General features: G+C 38.3%; 1 protein-coding gene and 1 long non-coding RNA gene across 3 annotated transcripts; one reads left to right on the top strand and one right to left on the bottom strand.

Moving 5' to 3' along the window:
• Positions 1–218: 218 nt before the first annotated feature.
• LOC122483588 lies at positions 219–10,078 on the bottom strand. Its single transcript, XR_006297420.1, has 3 exons — positions 9,883–10,078; positions 7,819–7,864; positions 219–3,736 (listed from the first exon to the last, which is right to left on the bottom strand). It is a non-coding gene; the product is annotated as an uncharacterized LOC122483588 (long non-coding RNA).
• Positions 10,079–10,160: 82 nt separating this feature from the next.
• PSMA1 (proteasome 20S subunit alpha 1) lies at positions 10,161–22,573 on the top strand. Of its 2 annotated transcripts, none has more exons than XM_043580730.1 (10): positions 10,161–10,293; positions 11,567–11,611; positions 12,089–12,190; positions 12,311–12,414; positions 14,447–14,535; positions 15,393–15,463; positions 15,627–15,756; positions 16,672–16,751; positions 20,098–20,208; positions 22,210–22,573. In XM_043580730.1, exons 1-10 carry the CDS (start codon positions 10,291–10,293, stop codon positions 22,264–22,266), a joined length of 792 nt encoding a protein of 263 aa, XP_043436665.1. In that variant the 5' UTR covers positions 10,161–10,290; the 3' UTR covers positions 22,267–22,573. The 2 variants fall into 2 exon arrangements, with proteins under 2 accessions (XP_043436665.1, XP_043436666.1); XM_043580731.1 differs by having other exon boundaries at positions 10,178–10,351.
• The last annotated feature ends 387 nt before the right edge of the window (positions 22,574–22,960 follow it).

Genomic DNA, 22,960 nt, shown 5'->3' with positions numbered 1-22,960 from the left:
ATAAAGAAGATGTGGTATACATATGCAATGGAATATTATTCAGCCATCAAAAAGAACGAACTCTTGCCATTTGCAACATTGACGGAGATAGAGAATATAATGCTAAGTGAAATAAGTGAGTTAAAGAAATACAAATACCATATTATCTCACTCATATATGGAATTAATAAAACAAAACAAATGACCAAAGGTGGGGAAAAAGATATACCAAGAAAGACTTTTTTTTTTTTTTACCTAAGCTTCATGCCAAAATGGTGCTTGAATTCATGACCCTGAGATCAACAGTTACATGCTCTACTAACTGAGCCAGCCAGGTGCCCCCCCCAAGAAACAAACTCTTTTTTTTTTTTATATAGGCTTCATGTGCAGTGCAGAGCCCAATATGTGACTTGAACTCATGACCCTGAGATCAAGACCTGAGCTGAGATCAAGAGTCAGACACTTAACTGAGTCAGACACCCAGGCGCCCTGAAACAGACTCTTAACTATAGAAAGCAAACTGATGGTCACTAGAGGGGAGGTGGGTGGGCAAGATGGGTAAAATAGGTGATGGGGATTAGAAGTGTACTTCTAATGATGAAAAATAAATAAAATAATTAAAAACTTTCAAAAGGGATTCAAACAAAATTAAATATTTAGGAGGACTTCAAAAGCTAACAAGTTGGAAAAAAGGCTACTGGCTAAAAATGTAACTTATTTAAGATATTACATATGGAGGAGTGAGTGGCTCACTGGACACTTCCAGTTTGCCACTTTTTACCTAGCTAAATAAAAAGTATTGCTGCTGTACTGAGTCTATGAGTATATTATCACCAAGGCAACCAGCAACATTTTGGAAAACAAATTCTGGTTTAAAAATAATAACAGCTAATATTTTACTGAGTATTCACCATGTGCCAGGCAGTGTGTTAAGCACTTTAAATGAAAAATTCACTTAGTCATCACAATAATCATAAAAGATACTAGCCAAAGTATGTCATTTTACAGGTTTAAGCAAGAACAACAACAACAACAAAACAAAGGTTCAGAGAGGCGAAATTAGGCATTACAGATCTTAGAATTTGTAAGTAGCTAAGCTCATACAAACCCAGCTCTATCTTAATATTGGAGTGCCCCACTATTCAATTCTTGGAACTCTTTTCTATCTACTCTTTAGTCTGTGGTTCTAAATAACTTCCTTATGATGATGACTCCCAATTTTATTATTATTTTTTTAAAGATTTTATTTTTAAGTAATCTCTATACCCCTCAAACTCACAACCCCAAGATCAAGAGTTGTATGCTCTACCAACTGAGCCAGCCAGGTGCCCTGATGACTCCCAATTTTAGATCTCCAGCCTCCATCTTGCCACTGAACTCCAACTCATATGCCAACAAACTAAGCCTTAACTCCACTAGGATGCCTAACAGACATCCCAAAGTTGAAATATTATAAAATCATATCATCATCTTTCTCCCCAAAATCCGCTCCTTCCACCTCTCCTTGATTGCAGTTCACTGCGATTTGTTCAGGACGATAATGGCAGCCATTTTGAAACCTCTCTTTCTCTTACATGCCACATTCAACCCATTAGCAAAATGTACTGTTGGGTCCACCTTCTAAATACATGCAGAATCCAACTAATTCCTACCATCTCAGCATTACAATCCTGGTCCAAGCCATTGTCATCTCTCACTTGGATTACTGTAAGAGTCTGGATCTTGTTAGTCTGCTTGACCCCTATAATCTGATCTCAGCACATGGGTCAGGATAATCTTTTTAAAATGTCAGTCATGACATTCATCTGTTCAAAATCCTCTTGTAGCTTCCCATCTCTCTCAAAGTCTTTACTATGGCCTGAAAGCCCTATATTATCTGTAACCCCTGTCCCATTTCCTCTCTGATTTCATCTCATTATATTCTTCCTCTGGAATTTTGATCTGTTTGTTTATGAGGTATTCTCAGTATCTTAGTGATAATGCTTAGCATATAGTAAGATCAACAAATACATATTGAATGAATGAAAAATATCTGACTCCAGAAATTTTCCTTTTCATCATTCCCTTCTATGGGCATATTGGTGGCTCCGGGAGTTGAAAGTGGTTGGCTGGACTCTTTAGAGCAGTTCTTATATCAAAGCTTCACTTGTGAACCAAAAGAAGAGACATTTGGTCTCTTGGGGGTATTAATGGTTTTCAGTGCCTTCAAGAATGATGTGGGGACTTTGCTCAGGGTACAACTTGACTGTTAACTGGTAGTTGCAAATTTGATCAAAAGATCAATAAGGGTATTTAGTAGAAAGAATAGATGGAAAAAGTAGTACTATGCTCCAATTTAAAGGTCATTTTTTGTTGGTTCAGGATGTTTTAGAATTAAAATAAAGTGTAATAAGAGCCAAGTTGAAATTTTCCCATGGACATGTAACATTCATTGTTACTCAACTATCTAGATGATATTCTGTAATAATTGCTTCATTTCTGGAAAAAATATTTCTAAACAACTCAAGTATGCCAATGGCTTTTGTACAGGCCTCACTTTTGGTAATACCGAGGGAGGGAAATTATGTTATGGAGTTTAGATAAAACTTTAAACGGTTAGTCTTCCAAATTATGTCCACTAGCTCCAATTGTTCTATTCCAAGCTTTAGTTATTACCAGAAGAGAACCTTAGCTTCTGAATAACCAGAAAAAATAAAAATTTAAAAAGGTAGTAAATATAGATAAGACTGCATTTAGAGTGAGCTATCTAAAGGCTATGAAATGTCAATTAAATAAATTATGATACATTTGTATGATGAAGGATCTTACTGTTATGCAGACATTTAAAATTATGTGACATGATTTTAGGGGTGCCTACGTTGCTCAGTCAGTTGTGCATCCAATTCTTGATTTCAGCTCAGGTCCTGATCCCAGGATCATGGGATCGAGCCCTACACTGGGCTCTGCGCTGGGCATAGAGCCTGCTTGAGAATCTCTCTCCCTCTGCCGCTCTCCCCTGCTTGTATTCTCTCTCTCTCTCTCGAAAATAATAAAGGAAAACTTAAAAATTACAAAAGCACATGGCATGAAATGTTTATGGTATAATGTTTAAATAAAAAAGCAGGGTAAAAAAAGCATTTATAATTTGATATAAATTTTTGTGGCAGGTTATTTTGTTGAGATATTAATTCTATGTATCCCCCTGCCCCTCGCCCCCATTCAGGCAAGTATCCAGACCCTCATATTTTTGTAAGGCAAAAAGCAAAACATAGGCTCTTGTTGTCTTTTGAAATAAGGAGGAGAAACAAAGGACAGAAATGCCTTTGAAGGTGAGGTGGAAGACAGATTCCTTAAGACTTAGAAGTCTGAAGCTCAAATGTTGAGTAAGCAGCTAAGTCTTCTGTCTTGCTCTGTGACAGAACCCAGGATGGTGGCAAAACCTCAAAGGGGAAGGCTGTACCTGGGTTCTTGGGCTGCCAGATTCACTCATTTGATTCCAAGGGTGGTAAAGGAGTATCAGAGTCATGAGACCTGAAGGGAAGATGGCATAAAAGGGAATCTTAGCAGTAAATCAATGTGGACAGACAACTAAATAATTTCCAGGTATTTCCATGATAATTAAGGCTCTAGAAACTTTGTACAATCCTAGATGGAGAGGAAATGCTCAGTAACCGAGACGGACTTACCCACCAGCATGGCAGGATGGGAGCTCAGGTTTAGATTCAAGTTGATCTGAAGAAATGCAATTATTTACTTCTGTGGAATAAGAGAGCCATACCTACAATATGCATATGCAAATACAATGTATTACAAACTATAAATATTAGAAAATACATTCTCAGGATAATTTTCCTCCTTTAGATATATATTATCGTAGGGAGAAATCACTAAAATTTTAATAGGGATTATTAAATTAATAGGGATTATTAATTTTAATAGGGGATTATTTTTCCACACTGCATTTGAAACAGTTTAAATAAATGTGTATTCCTTTTATTTTTGAAAAAAATATATAAAACCAACTATAAGCTTTTATCCTATATATTTGAACAGGTAAAAAACAGAGAAGGGTATACACCATAATCTTAGGTTCTATTTCAGCTGTTTCAGATCTACTAGTATTAATATTCTTAGAGGTATAATACAAACTCAACTTCAGGAAAAGAAAACGGGTTTTTCTCACATTAAAAAAAAATTATCATATACCTCCTGCACCCTGTAAAATTTTTAAATATTATTGAATCAGTCAGGGTCCCAGCAGGAAACAGCACACTCCAAAGGCACAACTGAAGACAGTGTAATCAGAATGTGGGTAATGAAACAGCAAGAGATGATATAGTACCACTGCTGACTTGTGGCCAACATGGAGGGAAGGTGGGAGGTTAATAAATACCCTGATCTCTTTCTCCCACTGCCTTCTGATCTGCTAGTGCCCTCCATCAGCTGAGCTCAACCAGAAGCCACTGGAGAAGGGACGGTGAGATCTATAGCAGCAATGGAGACTAACACAGTAACATCAAGGGGCAAGCAATCCTATAATTTTGTTATAAATATTTCCAAATTTATGGGTTAATAGTTATAAAATTCCAGTTATAAAATAAATTAAGTCACACAGATGAAAAGTACATCATAGGGTATATAGTCAGTAATATTGTAATTAACTTTGTACAGTGACAGGTGGTGACTACATTTACCATGGTGAGCATTATGTAATATATAAAATTGTCAAATCACTATGTTGTGTACCTGAAACTAATATAATACTATATGTCAGTTATACTTCAATTAAAAAAATATTTTAGGGGCACCTGGGTGGCTCAGTGGTTAAGGATCTGACTTCAGCTCAGGTCATAATCTCAAGGTTTGTGCATTCAAGCCCCACATCGGGCTCTGCACTGACAGCTCAGAGCCTGAAGCCTGCTTTGGATTCTATGCCTCACTGTCTCTCTCTGTCCCTGCCCCACTTGTGCTCTGTCTCTCTCTGTTTCTCAAAAATAAATAAACATTTAAAAAAAATTTAAAAATGGGGTGCCTGGGTGGCTCAGTCGGCTAAGTCTCTGACTTTAGCTCAGGTCATGATATCATAGCTCATGAGTTCAATCCCTGCATCAGGCTCTGTGCTGACAGCTCAGAGCCTGGAGCCTGCTTCAGATTTTGTGTTTCCTTCTCTCTCTGCTCCTCCGCTACACGTGCTGTTTCTCTCTCTCTCTCTCTCTCTCTCTCTCAAAAATAAACAAAAAAACTTTTTTAATTAAAAAATATTTTTAATAGAAAAAAATAATTCCAAATTTAAAGATTTCTCCTAGAAGGGTACTGGAAAGACAGTACTAATCTTTGGTACTGTGCAATACACTGGAATTATTACTAGTACTGCTAAGGTACTTTTATTCATCCCTGATTTTATTTTTTAATTTTTTTTTTCAATGTTTATTTATTTTGGGGACAGAGAGAGACAGAGCATGAACGGGGGAGGGGCAGAGAGAGAGGGAGACACAGAATCGGAAACAGGCTCCAGGCTCTGAGCCATCAGCCCAGAGCCTGACGCGGGGCTCAAACTCACGGACCGCGAGATCATGACCTGGCTGAAGTCGGACGCTTAACCGACTGCGCCACCCAGGCGCCCCCATCCCTGATTTTTTAAACTATGTTAGGCGCTAGTTAGTGTGACACTTTATGTGTGTGTGTGTGTGTGTGTGTGTGTGTGTGCGCATGTTGCTGTTCTCCAAGAGCTGGTGATTTAATAGATGGAGACAATATGTAAACAAATAAGTGCAATTGTTATATGTGTGTAGCAGGATGTTAAAGTGAGACTCTTTCTATCTCATTTTTGTGTGTGGTTCTAAGAAAGTAAATTATTTCCACATTCCACAGTAAAGTGGAAGGCCACCAAAAGTAGAAATTGCAAAAAAGGGGGGGGGGGCTGCTTTTCCAATTTACCTGTGTATCCACTTCTAAGTCAGAAAAAAAGTTGAAGTTTAGAAGATTTTGAGAGGGTTTTTAATGTGCAGTGTGTTGACATTGGTTTTTCCTCACCTCCTGCCCAGGGAGAGAGGCTTTAATGGAACTTTGATATATGTCCCTTAGAGCTGGGGGTTATGGGGGTTACAGTGGATTGGCATCAGGATTATATTTGAGGCATTCATTCACTCAATACTTCAGTAGCACTTATTTTTTTTTAATTTTTTTTTTTAACATTTATTCATTTTTGAGAGTGAGAGAGACAGAGCCTGAGTGGGGGAGGGGCAGAGAGAGAGGGAGACACAGAATCCAAAGCAGGCTCCAGGCTCTGAGCTGTCAGCACAGAGCCAGTCACAGGGCTCGAACTCATGGACCGCGATATCATGACCTGAGCTGAAGTCAGACGCTCAACTGACTGAGCCACCCAGGCGCCCCTCAGTAGCACTTATTAAGCAGGTACTATACCAGACATAGGTGACTACAGCAGTGAATGAAATAGATGAAAAGCCCCTGCCTCCATGGAGCCAACATTCTAGTGGAATCTGGACAAGCAAAGATGGCTGGCTAACTGCAAAGATGAGTTTTGAGTGGTCAAAATCTATACTCAGTGGTGTGAGGCAAAGCCATTCTGTGGATATCTGGATCAGATATGGGTTGCTGAAGAAAGTCACGTGGAAGAGTAAAGAGACCCCCACAGAAAGAAGCTGGAGGCATATAGCACAGATGCAAGCAACTGACATTGAGCTGATTGCCAGATGACATATATTTACCCAAGTGCAAGCAAGAGATTGCCAGTATTTGCTCATTGGAGTAAGGTGAGGAAAGAGGTGTTTCCAAAGAATGCATAAAGTTACAAGTGTTGAGTGAAATTGAAGAAGTACTGCTACATTTGCTGACCCACTCTTCCTACAAAATATCTCTACTGATCAATTTTTCAACTCTTGGTTAAAGACCAAGATGCATCCTAAGCCAAATCCCCAAAACATGAAGAGCTGAAAGTCATGTAAAAACTTTAGTAAGTGCTTAGGACCTTCAGTTTTGACCAAAAGGTTAACCAAATGCCTGTTCTGATGGCTTATGAGAGGAGCTTTGATATGAGCCTCTGAAGAGTCTAGCCAATCACTGTGAATGAAGGATATATCACAAAGCTCTAAATATTTATTTAGGAGATAACAATCAAAAGGACAAGTTTGAGAGTGAGAGATTCATCATTCTTTCATTTTTTTCATTTAACAAATATTTAATGAGTACCTCCTATTATGCTAGGCTTTGTTCTAGGCACTAGGAGTAGCTTAGTAAATAAAAAAAAATTCTGGAGTGCCTGGGTGGCTCAGCAGGTTAAGCGTCCAACCGTTGATTTCAGCTCAGGTCATGATCTCACCATTGTGAGATCAAGCCCACATGGGGCTCTGCATTGAGTGTGGAGCCTGCTTGGGATTCTCTCTCTTTCTCTCTCTCTCTCTCTCTCTCCCCCTCTCTCTCAAAATAAATAAGTAGACATTTAAAAAAAAATCCCTATGTTGAGTGTTACGTGATTCCCTGTTACATACTTACAGTATCCCCCATGCTGTCCCTCCCCTTAACTTTTACTTGAACTAGTTTCATTGGGTTTCTTTTCTTTGTATTCAATACATGCCTTCTACAAAAGTAACATGGTAGCAATAGGTTAACTATCTAAGGGCAGGGGCTCCTGGAAATCAATGAGAAAATGACTAATAATAATAAACAGAAGAAGGGAATTAAGTGGCAATTCACTAAAGTAATGTAAACAGACAAGAAATACATGAAAAGATTTTTTTTTTGGCTAGGAAGCAAAAAATACAAGTAAAATTAAAGAGATTTTTTTCCTCTTTTTTTTTTTTTTTTTTGCCTATCAACTTGATAAAGGTAAAAAGTACTTACCCTATCCAGTGCTGGTGAAAGTATAAAGAAAGTGGACTCTCAGGCACTGTAGAATATAAATTGATATAAGTTTTTGTTTTTTTGTAATTTAGCCATATTTATCATAATTGTAAATGCAAGTTCCCTTTGACCTGGCAATTCCATTACTATGAATTCATCATAAGGAGGTAATCAGGAAAGTACAAAAATGTGTGTATGTATAAAAATATTCATTATAGTATTTTTATAATAATGAAGACTTGGAAATAAGCTAATGGTTCACCCATAGTTTACTTAATTACTGTATTTCTACACAATGGAATACTATGTCACTATTGAAAATAATATATATCATTACTTATGAACACGAAAACATGGCCATAACTTTTAAAGTGTAGTATAAAACAGTTTAGTACGATCTTATTTCTAAAAACAATTATATATTTATTACACATATTTTTGAAGCATGTGAATATATGCATATGCAGAAAAGAATTGCCAAAATGTTTATGTACTATATAACAATTATTAAATGAGTAGTTACTTTGCACTCAACATTCATTAAATAATATTTATTAAGCATTTAGTATATCCTAGGCATTGTGCTGGGTGCTAGAGAAACAGAAGAGAACAATCTGCTAATTTAATCCACTAAATTAACAGTGATTTTTAAAATGACAACAATTTGGGGTGCCTCGTGGCTCATTTGGTTAAGCATCCAACTTTGGCTCAGGTCATGATCTCATTCATGTTCATTCATGAGTTTAAGCCGGGCTCTCTGGTGTTAGCATAGAGCCCGCTTCGAATCCTCTGTCCCACTCTCTCTCTGCCACTCCCCCGCTCACTTGCATGCTCTCTCTCAAAAATAAATAAACATTAAAAAAGATATAATATAATAATATATATAATAATTTATAAATAATATATATTAATATATAATATAATAAATATATATAATATATATTCTTTTTTAAATGACAACAACCAGTATTGGTGAATTTAAGGAGGAGGAGGGCACCCTCAAATACTATTGTGGTTGGCACCGAATCCTAACCACTAGACCACCAGGGAGGTTTCATATACTATTGTGGAGAGTATAAACTGATAAAACATTTCTGGAGGGCAGCTTAGCACTTTTTATTAAAAGCTTTGGAAAAATCCATTTCACTCAACTCTGCAATTCCACTTTTAGGAATTTATTCTAAAGAAGGAAGTATTGGCGTATACAAGCAAAACTATGTACCAAGCAGTTCATAAATGAGTTGGTGAGTAGGGGGGAACCTAAATATTAAACAACAGGGATTTGGTTAAATAAAACATCGTATGTTCATAATGCAGAATACTAGGGAGTCATATTTAACCTGAAAAATATTTGACAGAGAAAAAAAGACCAAAATATCAAAGTGAAAGGTTTAAACAGACTGTGATACTAAATTGCTCTGAACTCGAGCAAATCACAGAAGTGACCTGAGTCTGTTACTTCATCTGCAAAAGCTTAGATCATTAAGGACCAAACTTTCAATGTGGCCCTTGCCTGAGTCTAGGTACTTAACTTTCCTACTTTATAAAGAAAATATGTCAACGTTGTTACAGGGTAGGTGTTAAATTGGCAGATGTTTGCAGAGCTGTGCTAAACTCTCTGTGGATTTGCCAAAAGTTCTCAACAGAGAAAATACGTGTTTCAGAAGAAAATGTCCGGTTTTTCTCAGTGGTCTGATCTAGCCGATTAAAACATTATAACAAAATAAAGAAAAAACAAGCATCGTGCTGGATTTTGACACCAGAGAAAGGCATTAGTGCCCTCATGGAGTTCAAAGTCTTGTAGGGGAAACCAGTAATGATACTAAAGAGGGACCAATGGCAACAGAGCCTTGAAAAATGATTTCTCCAGGGAATGGAGAAAAGGATTTCCGAAGTAGAAAGAAATGCGTGTACACAAAGTACTTGACGAAGAGGGTGGTTGACACAAACAAACGAACCATTATTTTGTGGCCTTTCTTACAGCCTCGCTCTTCTTCCAGTCACACAATACCCCAAATCTCTGTGGACCCTGAATGAGAGATTTCGAGGGGCACACTGCATCACCTGTAGTCGCAGGCGTCGTCTCGAACGATTTCAGGTGTATCAGCCGAGCGGTGAGAAACTGGAGGGAATCGGCAATACACAGGTAATAATCACTGAGGATCCGAGAAGGGCGATTTTGTAGTGGCCGCCCCGAAGCTCTCAGCCGCCGCGGGCACTCCCCGCCCAAGATTTCCCGCCAATCTCAACCCCGCCTCCTGACGAGGCCCCGCCTACTGGGGGGGGTGATCTGGGAGTTTGAGGGTGGGGTAGTGCTGGGAGCCTATCGATATCTCTGGGATAGATTGCCTTGCCCTGCGCCGCCGCCGTCAAAATCCGAAGACTTGTTTGTAGAGCGCCGAGCGGTAGTTTCGGCCGCGCTCCTGGGTCCGCACCTCTGCTGGAGGCCGCAGCCAGACCCGCGCCGGAACCATGGTGCGTTGGATTCCGAGCTCAGGCAGGGTTGGGGCAAAGATCCGCCGACTGGGGGATGGTGAGCCGCCCCTTCGGTCATCCTCAGAGCGGCCTGGGGCCACGGGGCATGGGAACCTCGGCCGACGGGAGGGTTCCAGCAGTGATTCAGCATCTCCGGCCTGGCGGGGAGAGGGGCGATGGGTAGTCAGTGCGGCCTTTCTCCCGGGCTTGTTGCGCTTTCTGCCGGGCCTGGGACACGACCTCCTCGGTCAACTAGATGAGCTCGCCCCTCAAGTTCCTACAGCCGGAGTAGTTCCGAGCGGTTCAGAATGGCTCCTCGTGCTCTGTGTAGGAGAGGAGGAAATAGGGACTTGACTTGGCGGCTTCCCTGTACTGCCACTGCGGGCTTGATCTCAGGGTTTGGGTTCCAGGACAGCATCCATTTTCCTTGTGGGCCCGTCTCATTTTTCTCTCCCCTACACTCGATCAGAAAGGGTTCTTTTCATTCAGTTTGTCCAAGTGAATAAACCGAGGCTGAGAGAAGTGGTGTTATCACGGACACAGCCTAGGGCTCGGGGCTTCCAGTCTCATGTCTGCCATTCCAGCACTCAGCTTTCTCACCCCCCGGGTTATTTCCCCATTATTGTGCTGGTAGACTTGTTTCAGTACCCTTATTAAAGCAGTAATGGTTCTGGCTCTGTAGCTATTTGTGTTAACATCTAACTTCCCGAGAACATTCTTGTGTTTTTTCCTCAATATGAGTGTTTATACGTACCAGGCACCGTTTTAAGTGCAGTAAGGGTTCAAAGATAAATCTGACATGTCCCTAATCATAAAGTAGAAAGGGAGTGTAGATAAAGAACTGATGGGAGTATGTGTTGGAATTTTGGGAGAAAAATAGAGAAGACCTAGAGAGATAGACATTTGAGCGAGGTTAAAGAAAAAGCGCTTTTGATCATTTATTAGGGCCCAGTATAAGAGAAGAGCCTAAGCAGAGATGGGAAGGAAAGGTGACACTATGAACTTTAGGAACGGAACCCAAAGGGATAGTGGTAGAATTGGAAGTTGGAAAGATGGGTCCTATCTAGATCTGCTCCTCCCTTGTAGCTCATGGTAAATTTAGAATTTGCTTGCAACTGAGTATAGCAGTAATCTTCCAATGAGTTTGTATTAATAGCAGGTGTTAATGTTGAATGGAAACAGATGGGAGAACAGTTTTTAATGATAGAGCTTGTTAAAAACTGGAATTTGTAGTGTTCTTAAGTTAACAGGTCTTTTTTTCTTTTATTTTCAGTTTCGCAACCAGTATGATAATGATGTCACTGTTTGGAGCCCTCAGGTAAAAATGTTGTGGTTTTCTTTATTTTAATTTTTTTTTTTTTTATGTTTATTTTGGAGAGGGAGAGAGACAAAGCGTGAGTGGGGGAGGAGCAGAGAGAGAGAGGGAGACACAGAATCCCAAGCAGGCTCCAGGCTCTGAGCTGTCAGGACAACACCCAATGGGGCTTGAACCCATAGACCAAAGTTGGGCGCTTAATCAACTGAGTGTCACCCATGTGTCCCAGTAAAAATGTTTTATACTATATCTGTGAAGTGACTTTAGAAACTCATGAAAGTGTAAGCTGTGGCAAAATGGAATATAATCATTTTAGACATCCTGGAACCTAAATTTATCATTAAAGTAAGTTTCCTAGTTTAAAAGAAAAATCATTTGAGATTTAACCATACTCCCCTGAGATTTGGGACCACTAAATCAATTTTAAATATATAAAAGGATCTTACAAGATGACTCTAAGATGTGTTGTTTTCTCTTTAGGGCAGGATTCATCAAATTGAATATGCAATGGAAGCTGTTAAACAAGGTTCAGCCACAGTTGGTCTGAAATCAAAAACCCATGCAGTGCTGGTTGCATTGAAGGTAAGTACAGCAGTAAATAAATCTTCCTCGTGTAGAAAATGGAACTGTCAGATAGAAGTTTCACTGCATCGGTAATAAAATCGTAAATGTATTTTTATGTTCTGTAATGTCTCTGTTTAGAGGGCACAGTCAGAGCTTGCAGCTCATCAGAAAAAAATTCTCCATGTTGACAACCATATTGGTATCTCGATTGCGGGACTTACTGCTGATGCTAGACTGTTATGGTGAGTATGATCTTGAAAAGCAAAAGAAACATCCATTTGGATTCATCAAGATACGATGTTTTAGGAAGTTGTCTGGCAGAGTTTAGAAGTTCAGATTGTGAATACCTTACTGGATTTGGGCTCAGTTACTAAGTATTCCATTTCTTGATCCCTGTAGTAGTAACCACTACAATTAGCCATGTTAAGATTAAAGCTTTTGAGAAGTCCCCTCATAATGCGATACTTGTTAATTCAGTGTTTATTGTTTGAGACAATGTTGTGTCTAAGAAGAGCTTGACACTTTTGTCTGGTTTCTAAGGATTGGCAGAACTACCCTTACTTTAATATGCCAGTATTTGTAAGACATTTATTTTTTGCGAAGCTCATTACTGGATATTCATTCTGTATGTATGGGTCAGATATACATCTTGTCTTCTAGGAACTTAAAATCTAGTAGTATATCTTTAATACAAGGTAGAAAGTGGAGAGGAACAGGTAGATTTCTGTGAGAGTCCAGAGGAGATAGAGATGAGAGACATATAAGTGAAGAGCTGGGGCTTTAAAACCACTTAGGATTTGAGGTGAGGCTAGTTACTTACACCATTGATGCTTTTAGTATGTTCTGTTTCAGAGTTATTGTTGAATAGCCTAACATGTAGAGCACTTAACACAGTGCCTTTCAGGTAATTTATGAATGTGTGTGTTGGGAGGTCGAAGGTAGTTAGCCAAAACTAATCTCTTAAGCCTGTGATTTAGTGTTTATTTATTTTTGAGACAGAGACAGAGCATGAACAGGGGAGGGGCAGAGAGAGAGGGAGACACAGAATCTGAAACAGGCTCCAGGCTCTGAACTGTCAGCACAGAGCCCGACATGGGGCTCAAACCCACGAGCTGTGAGATCATGACCTGTGCTGAAGTCAGACGCTTAACTGACTGACCCACCCAGGTGCCCCAAGCCTGTGATTTAATTAGGGAAGAAAGAATATACGCACGAAACGCAAATAGTAATGCCACTGTTGAAGATTTTAGAGTTATCCAGTGAGTCGCCTGCTCTCTTAGGTTGGCAAGATAGTGATGGCATTATTGGTTTCTGAGAGCTCTTGAAAGTGTAAAATATGTTCCATGGTCAAACGTTTTATTTACCCCATCTATCTAAAATACTGCCATGTAAATGTGTAATCAATGTAAAAACTTCATTAATGAGATATTTTGCATTGTTTTTTGTACTGAGTCTTTGAAATTTCAGGTGTATTTTGCACTTCCGGTACATCTCTGTTCAGGCTAGCCACCTTCTAAGTGCTTAATAGTCACATGTAATCAATACCTGCCATATTGGGCAATGCAGTATAGACAGTCTTGGGAAATGAGCTTAAATAAAAGTAGTGAACAAATAGCATGGTTCCCACAGTCAACATTTGATTATCAGATGTGACATACACATAAACTAGACAAAGCAACATGGAAAGAAAGGTGCATATCCATTTCCCTGTTGTTTATCCTGTTGTCTTTAATCGTTAGGCATGAATTCTGTTTTCCCCAATGTTACATCTGCTTGAATCTTGGTACGTTTAACAGTGAGACTCAACAGTCTAGTGTTCTGTGTCTCCTTTAGAGTGCTGCTTATGGAGAGGAGCAACATTGGCAGGAACATGTAGCAATGTCCTTGTATGGATTCTATTCCTTGCATTTGCTCTTTCGGGGAAATTTCAGTCAGCTTTCAAGAAAAAAAAGCAAATAGTTACTCTTTTTGCTGGTTTAAGACCTAGAATTAAGACAATCATATTGACAGTGGGAAAGGGTAAGAAAAGAGAGCTTGCTCTTTTTCTCTTGCTCAGCCTTCTCTAAACTACTCAGAGACCAAGTTTATCTAGAGCTAAGGAATATTTAGTCTTTTTAAAAACCTCATCATGCCCCAGAGTTCAGTGTAAAAATGCATCCTTGTGGCATGTCTTTCTTAATCCATGTGAGGAAAAGCAAAAAGAAATCAAACTACTTTATTTATATTGAAACAACTCTGATTTGAAATAACTAATTTTTCTTGTTTCTTTTTTAGTAATTTTATGCGCCAGGAGTGTTTGGATTCCAGATTTGTATTTGACAGACCTCTTCCTGTGTCTCGTCTTGTATCTCTAATTGGAAGCAGTATCCTTTTTATGTTAGGATTTATGGATGTGAAATTCAAAGAATTTTGATACTTAATCCTTATGTTAATTATTATATAAAATATAACATAATGCTTATGTTAATTATTGGGAATATAATACATAGGATAGGTAAGATTCTGAAAACTTTAAGGTTAGTTACTTTTCAATAACTGTTTAAAATTTAGAATTGTGGGAAGTTTTGCCATGGAAAAATGTTCTAAGTAAAGCATTAGATTGCTCTTTCATCAGCCCTATTCCAGACATAGAGAAGCCCAATTCAGGAAAACTATTCAAGTATCATTTTTAGAGGAGATTTAAAGTTTTTATTGGTGGTTCTAAATGTCCCCCCAAATTCTTAACCTCTCACCCAAAATAGATGAGGTACTCTACATAAGAGGAGATCATTTTGCTGGCACTCGTTCTTAGGTTTTGTGGAGAGTCTTAACATTTAAAAAAAAAATTTTTTTTTTAATGTTTATTTATTTTTGAGAGAGAGACCATGCGAGTAGGAGAGGGGCGGGGAGGTGGGGGGTAGGGGGTGGGGCGGGACACAGAATCTGAAACAGGCTCCAGGCTCGAGGCTGTCAGCACAGAACCTGATCCAGGGCTCGAACTCCCAGACCCTGAGATCATGACTTGAGCCAAAGTCGGACGCTCAACCGACTGAGCCACCCAGGCACCCCCTCCCAACGTTTTTTAATATGGGGCCAAAGAAATATGGTTCTTTTATTTTCTCTTTGCTGTGATGGATTATGCAGCAATTAAAAAACCAAAGCTCTTTGTTAATAATGTTTAACTTGAAAAAAAAGATAGTACTTTATTCCTTGTTAGAACAGTTTCTTTAACTAGTTTAAGAGACCCAGATACCAACGCAACGATATGGCCGGAGACCATATGGTGTTGGACTGCTTATTGCTGGTTATGATGTAAGTTCATAGAATATTTGTTATATTTTGATGATTTTTCAAAACTGACTAGAAATTTTGTAATTTTTAGCTCAAAGTCAAAAATTGTGTGTGTGTGTACATATATATATATATGTAATGTATGTATATATATGTATATGTATTGTTTTTTTTCTGTTTGTAGGATATGGGCCCTCACATTTTCCAGACCTGTCCCTCTGCTAACTATTTTGACTGTAGAGCTATGTCCATCGGAGCACGTTCTCAATCAGCTCGTACTTACTTGGAGAGACATATGTCTGGGTTTATGGAGTGTAAGTAATTTTTTTTTTGTCCCCTCCAGAGATGAGCCAGAGATGAGAACCACTGTATTGGTTACCAATTATAAGTTCTGTTGACAACTTTTAGTTTTCTATGATTCTGTTGTTATTTTTAGCCACACAGACATTTCTGTATAAGTAGTGCCTAGACAAGAAATTAGGATAGCTATGAAAAAGAAAGGTAAAATGATAATGGAAGATGTGATCATGGGGCAGGTTTTCAAGTGCTTTGCTTAAACAGTGGTCTTGGACTTTAACACATGTTTTTTGGACATCTCTTTAGGTGCCTGTGTGGTTGTTTACCCTTCATTCTATTGTGGTGTATTGCATTATTGGGCTTTTGAATATTAAACCAGCTTTGGATTCCTAGGACAAATCCCTCTTGATCATGATTTATAATAGTAACTATATATAGAAATGTTTACATAAACATAATTGTTGCTGGATTCATTTTGCTGATATTTTGTTGAGGGTTTTTTTTGTGTCTGTATTCATAAGGATAATTGATCTGTAGTTTTATTTTCTTGTGATATCTTTGTCTAGTTTTGGTATCGGGTTAATACTGGCCACATAGAAATATTGGAGACTTTGTTTATAAAGAGCAAATAAATTCCATAGAATACATTTTACAAAAATTTGAGCTGTAGCATTTGTGAGTGAGGATTCTCATTTAATTTAGCATAAAAAAAGGTGAAATTTAGTAACAAAAATCATGTATTCTCTTCTTTAAGTAAAATAATAGCAATGTTATTTATTGTTATTAGATTATATGGCTAAACGTTAAAATTTTGGCTTTTTATTGTGATATATTTATTATGTGACTAAAACCATAATAACAGACTGTAGACCTGATAAAAGCAGCCTCATGTGAAGATGAAATTAAGAAATAATTGTTAATTTGTTACATAGGCAATTTGAATGAACTGGTTAAACATGGTCTGCGTGCCTTACGAGAGACACTTCCTGCAGAACAGGACCTAACTACAAAGGTAGATAATCATGTTTTTCAACTTGAAATTTTAACATTACAGGTCAATCACTTATTTCATAAGTATAAGTAATAGAGGAGTGTACACAGTTCTTCAATTTGGGAGATTTGCCTTGGTTCATTCTTTCTCTTTAAGCTATTCACTAAGTGATCTGATTTTGCAATGATTTTTAAACATTTCTTTTTGGTGTAAAGCAATAAAGCCAGTAAGTTTTATGTAGAATGCCCTACATTTCTTTAGCAGGTCAGAATACCTTTGTATTATTATTATTTTTTTAGTGTTTATTTATTTTTGACAGAGAAGGAGACAGAGCATGAGCGGGGGAGGGGCAGAGAGAGAGGGAGACACAGAATCTGAAGCAGGCTCCAGGCTCTGAGCTGTCAGCACAGAGCCCGATGCAGGGCTCGAACTCACAGACTGCGAGATCATGACCTGAGCCGAAGTCGGACACTCAACTGACTGAGCCACCCAGGCACCCCGATACCTTTTTGTATTATTAACTCAGTTAACAAATATATGTATTGAGCACCTACCACGTGCAGACACTAGGCATTGAGAATATAAGCACAGCAAGCATCTTGGCCTTCATGGAACATACTATCGAAGTTGGGGTGAGAAAATATACCCATAAGTAAATTATATAATATATTAGAAGGCGATAAATGCCACAGAAAAAATAAAACAGGTTAAAATGAGAAAGACCATCTGGGTATAGGAAGGAGGTGTGCTGAGGAAAATTTAAAATAGGGTGGTCAAGGATGGCCTTGGATGGTCAAGAAAGTGAAATTTGAGGAAAATATCTAAAGGAAGTGAGTGAGTGAGCCATTCAGATGTCTAGCGTAAGATTAATCTAGGGAATACAAGTATAAGGGCCTTGAGTCCAGAACATTCCTTGTAGTTGAGGCAGGGAGGCTAGTAGTGTTGGAGCCAGTGATCAAGAGAAAGAGAAGGAACAAAGTCAGATAAATGGAGGCCAGATCATGTATAAACCATTGTAGGTATTTTGGATTTTTTTCTGAGTGGGCTGTCAAGAGTTTGAGCAGAAGAATACCATGATTTGATTTAGGTTTTAAAGAGTCATTCTGGTTGCCATTTTGAGAACAGATTATAGTGGGCAACATGGGTGAAAATAGTTTTCAAACTATTAAGGTAATGCAGATGAGAGAACGTGGTGAATTAGAGCAGAGCTGTGGAGTTGGAGAGGGGGGTAAGTGGTTCAGTTTGGGGTATGTTTTGAAATTAGAGCTAAAAATGTTTGCTAACGAATTAGTTGTGAGGGTGTGAGAACAACAACAAAACAAGTTGTTTTCAAAATTTGGGGCCTGATAGAGTAAGGAGAGGTTTACATTTACTGAGATGGATAAGACAGTAGAAGGGACAGGTTTGGGGATGGGAGTTGTGGAAGATCAGGCAGTTAGCTTGGGACTTATTAAACCTGAAATGCCTATTGTCCATTGGTGATATAAAATAAGCAGTTATTGGGGCACCTGGCTGTCTCAGTCAGTGGAGCATGCGACTCTTGACCTCAGGGTCATGAATTCAAGCCCCATGTTGGGTGTAGAGCTTACTTTAAAAAAAAAAAAAAAAAAGCAGCATTTATCAGATGTGTCTCCCCTAAAGTTTGGTGGAGAATGGTCTAGCCTAGACTTACAAATTTTGGAATCTTTATGTAGAAATGGCATTTTGAGACTGGATTGGATGACACTGCTAATGGAATCATAGTTTAGTAAAAGGTTTAAGGCCTGGGCCAGGGGCACTCTAACCTTCAGAGATTGGAAAGTATCAGCAAAAAGGACTAAAAAAGATGACCAGGGAGATAAGAGGAAAACTTAGAAAGTGAGACATTCTTGAAAGCAAATGAAGAAACTATTTCAAGGAGGAGGGAACAAAAAATTGCTAATACATCAGGGAAGATGTGGAGTGAGAATTAACCATTAGATTAGCAGTGATGTAATGGGGGACTCGACCAGGCAGTTTCACTGGAATGGTGAGCCAAAAGCCTGAAAGGGATGAATCAGAGAATGGGCAAGGACAGACTGGAGGCAGCTCTGTGGAGATTTTCTCTTGCAGGGTCAGAGAAATGGGTGGTGACTGGAAGAGAATGTAGGGAAGTTTTTTTGTTTTGGTTTTTTTAATTAAAATGGGAGAAATTACAGCATGTTTGGTGCATGGTTATAAGAATAATCCCTGTAAAGGGAAACATTTATGTAGGAGAAATATGAGAAAAACTGCTAGACCAGTGTCCTTAAATAGTACACAGGTGGAAGAAAGGTAGACAGACCTTAGGAAATTGGACTATTCATTAACAGCAAGGGAGAGGATCTAGGGATATGATACCATGGGAGCTTGTGAACATTCTCTTCTAATTGCTTCTGTTTTCTCAGTGAAATGAGAATGGAAAATGTTAGAAGATGTCCAGGAGAAGAGATTGATCTAGGGGCCCATATAGTACAATGCAGGAATGATCATTAACCAGAGTGGTATCAGTCAGCATTTTATAAATCCATTTTGTTACAGTGATTAGATAATTATTATGTAATATATATCTGAAGAATTTATAGCTTGATAATCTTTTGAAAATAATTTTTCCTATCATAAATAATTTTTTTCAAAGAAATCAGGAATGTACATTAAATTATTTTTATTTGTTTAAAGTATCCATAATGCTATCACTGAAGATGACTATCTTTTAAAATTTGGGTTTATAGTTAACTGTTGACATGTACACTTTGGAAAAGTTTGCTCAGGTATTTGGGTTTATGATTTCATATTTTTACTGAATCATAGATAATGATTCAGTGAAATCATTGAGAGAAGGCCTATATATCCTTATGCCTCAAATTTTCACTAAAATTTTAATTTTACACTGGATAGCATTCACTGAGCATTTTAAGAATTGGTCTTTAATTTTAATATGTAGAACATAGTTCTAGCAGCTCGCCAACTTCAGCACGTTATAACCCACTACTTACTCTCTTTCCTTGTTAAGAACCATCATCTCTTAAACAAGAAGCAAACCTGATTGTTTCTTGGGAGTTAGGCTTACTGCTTAGCTAAGTGACTTGCTCCATTACACTGGTCTGCAGCACATTCTCATTATGATTCAACTTGCGAATTTCTTGGTGACATAGACCTTTGAAGTTACTCGTCATTATCAAAATATGAAATTTGCAAGTTACAAGAGTCTACAGTTTTCTTCCTTTTTTCTCTACACTTGAGTGTTTTTCAAGTCTTATTTAAGTGCTATATAAACTTTTATTCTGCTTTGTTTCACCCATTTAATCATAAACATTTTTCCAACCTAAATTCTCTTGATTTTTAATTTTTACCTTTTTTTCCCCCTCAGAATGTTTCCATTGGAATTGTTGGTAAAGACTTGGAGTTTACGATTTATGATGATGATGATGTATCTCCATTCCTGGAAGGTCTTGAAGAAAGACCACAGAGAAAGGCACAGGTATATAACTAATCATTACACCAGAGACTTTAGTTCTGTCATAAGCTGCTGTTCCTACCACAACTGTGTAAACCCACCATTTTTGTTTTTAATTATTGAGGTAGGCTCATAATTCAAATGACAGTAGGAGAACTTAGAACTTAGTAGGAGTAATGTGAAATACTGAGGGAGTAGTTATCTACATAAGTGAAAGAGGGTTGATAATCTAGTTATCTGTTGCTATTTTTCACAATTCTATGGGTTGACTGGCTAAATAATTCTTTTGCTAGTCTTACTTAGGGCCTCTTGTGTTGAAGTCAGTTGAAGCAGGGGGGCTGGAACATCCAAGATGGCTCTACTTATGCATTTTTTTTTTCTTTTAATTTTTAATGTTAATTTTGAGAGAGGTGGAGTGCAAGGCAGGGGAGGGGCAGAGAGAGAGAGAGGGAGACACAGAATCCGAAGTAGGCTCCAAGCTCCAATCTGTCGCCACAAAGACTGATGTGGGGCTGGAACCTACCAACCACAAGATCATGACCTGAGCTGAGGTCGGATGCTTAACCAACTGAGCCACCGAGGCACCCCTTTTTTTGTTTTTTGTTTTTGTTAATGTTTTGTTTTATTTCATTTTATTTGTTTATTTTGAGAGAGAGCACAAGCAGGGAAGGAGCAGAGAGACACTCCCAAGTAGGCTCCACACTGTCAGAGCAGAGCCCGACCCAGGGCTCAATCTCATGAACCATGAGACCATGACCCGAGCCAAAATCAAGAGTTGGACACTTAACTGAAGGAGTTACCCAAGCTTCCCCTCACATGTCTTCTTTATTCAGACTTCTTGGTATATCTTAGAGGGACAGTTAGAAGGCTGAGACTGCTGCTAGGATGGCTGTGTCCTCTCAGAACCGTTCTTCAGCGGGGTAGCGTCTCAGAGCTTGTAAATGTTCAAAAGCTCCAAAGTGGAAGCTGCCAGACATTTTAAAAGGCTGAGGCTCAGGAGTGGCACAGCATCAGTTTTGCACACTTTATTGGTTAAAACGAGTTACAGGGCCGGCCAAGAGTCTATAGGAGTGAGGACTGAATGAAAGTTCATTGGGGACCCTCTGGAAACTAAGTTGGCTCTTCACAAATACTGAGAAAAGGGTCAGGAAATACTGGTCTTTTTGGTTGAATATTTAGAATACACATTGGCGGGGCGCCTGGGTGGCTCAGTCGGTTGAGCGTCTGACTTCCACTCAGGTCATGATCTTATAGTTCATGAGTTCAAGCTCCACGTTGGGCTCTGTGCTGACAGCTCAGAGCCGGGAGCCTGCTTCGGATTCTGTGTCCCCCTTTCTCTTTGCCTCTCCCCTGCCCGTGCTCTGTCTCTGTCTCTCAAAAGTGAATAAACATTAAAAAATAAATAAAATTTCTTTAAAAAAAAAAAAGAATACACATTGGCTTTTTACAGATACTTATTTGATAGTTGTATAATTGAAAATAAAGTGTTCTGGAGAGACACTTTTTTCTACAGTGTGAATTTTTTTTTTCACCTTGGAGAGGATATTGTTGGTACTATTTAGAGAAGCAAGATTTGCATTGTATTTAAACCTGTTGGTAAGAACCAGCACTGTTGGGGAGAATGCTGTGAGTTCCACACAGCTGGTTGGTTTGACCATGTTTTCACTCTGTTTATTAGTGTTAAAGAGGAAGAGAATGCCTAAAATCTACTGATTATATTCTAAGGCTAGTAGTGATGATAAAAGGAAGGACTTTATTCCTAACCAAGACAATATGGTAAAATCCTGGAATTGTTCAATGATGCTTTGGTTTTCAGACCTATAAAATTACGTCTGTTTAAAAACAAAAACAAAAAAAACTTTGTTCAGAAATTTTAACAGGACAGTCAACTAAAATTGAATATCCAAAATCTTTCCTAACCCCTCTTCTCATAAATTCTTTCCGACTGTAATAAGTGTGATAAGAAGTATATATTAGTCAAGTGATTTTTTTTTGACCTATTTTGTTTTTTTCTTCCCCTTACAGCCTGCTCAACCTGCTGATGAACCTGCAGAAAAGGCTGATGAACCAATGGAACATTAAGTCATAAACCAGTCTATCTGTATATTATCAAATATGTAAGAATTCAGGAGCACATACTGATGACAATAATCTATACTTTGAACCAAAAGATGCAGGGTGGTCTTATGGTATGTTTTAGGAATCAGCCCAGATGTGTTTTTCCCAAGCTACTTCTCTGACACCATATGGTGGTATGCATTTTTTTTTTTTGAGAGGGTCTATATAATCATTTTCTAGAAAGTATAGTTATCTGTACTAATGTTTTTATATGAAGAACATAGTGTCTTTGTGGTTTTAAAGACAACTGTGAAATAAAATTGTTTCACCTCCTGGTGTATTGGGTTTTGTTTTTTAAGTAGTTTCAACTGTAAATAGTACGAGATTATAACTGGTCATCTGCCATGTTTGCCAAATTAAATTGCCTTATGTTTAGTGACGGGGAAAATAATACCTTTTATCTATCACAACCTTATACCAGTTCCCTGTGTGTGGACTTGCTACATGAGAATCTATGGAGATTTGTTTCAGAATACAACTTGCAAAGTTCAACCCTGGAGATTTCTTAATAAACCTAAGAAACCTCCCTTTTGCAACCACCATAGTAGCGAGACTATTAACATATGAATGGTTTTTCTTTCCAACCAGCAGATGGCAGTAGTGCTAGCTCTGGTCTCCGTGTAGGGAACTTCCTGCAAAAATAACAAAGGGAAATTTT

This window comes from Prionailurus bengalensis, chromosome D1 (assembly GCF_016509475.1).
Source record: "Prionailurus bengalensis isolate Pbe53 chromosome D1, Fcat_Pben_1.1_paternal_pri, whole genome shotgun sequence".
Taxonomy (NCBI): domain Eukaryota; kingdom Metazoa; phylum Chordata; class Mammalia; order Carnivora; family Felidae; genus Prionailurus; species Prionailurus bengalensis.
Note: the sequence above shows the minus strand (reverse complement) of the source record. Positions and strands in the feature narration are given on the sequence as shown.

Bases quoted from the DNA above. Each gene is read 5' to 3' on its own strand.
- PSMA1 (XM_043580730.1), top strand. The intron at 11,612-12,088 runs GTAAAAATGTTG...TTTTCTCTTTAG, and splicing joins TCACTGTTTGGAGCCCTCAG to GGCAGGATTCATCAAATTGA. The intron at 14,536-15,392 runs GTATCCTTTTTA...AACTAGTTTAAG, and splicing joins TGTATCTCTAATTGGAAGCA to AGACCCAGATACCAACGCAA.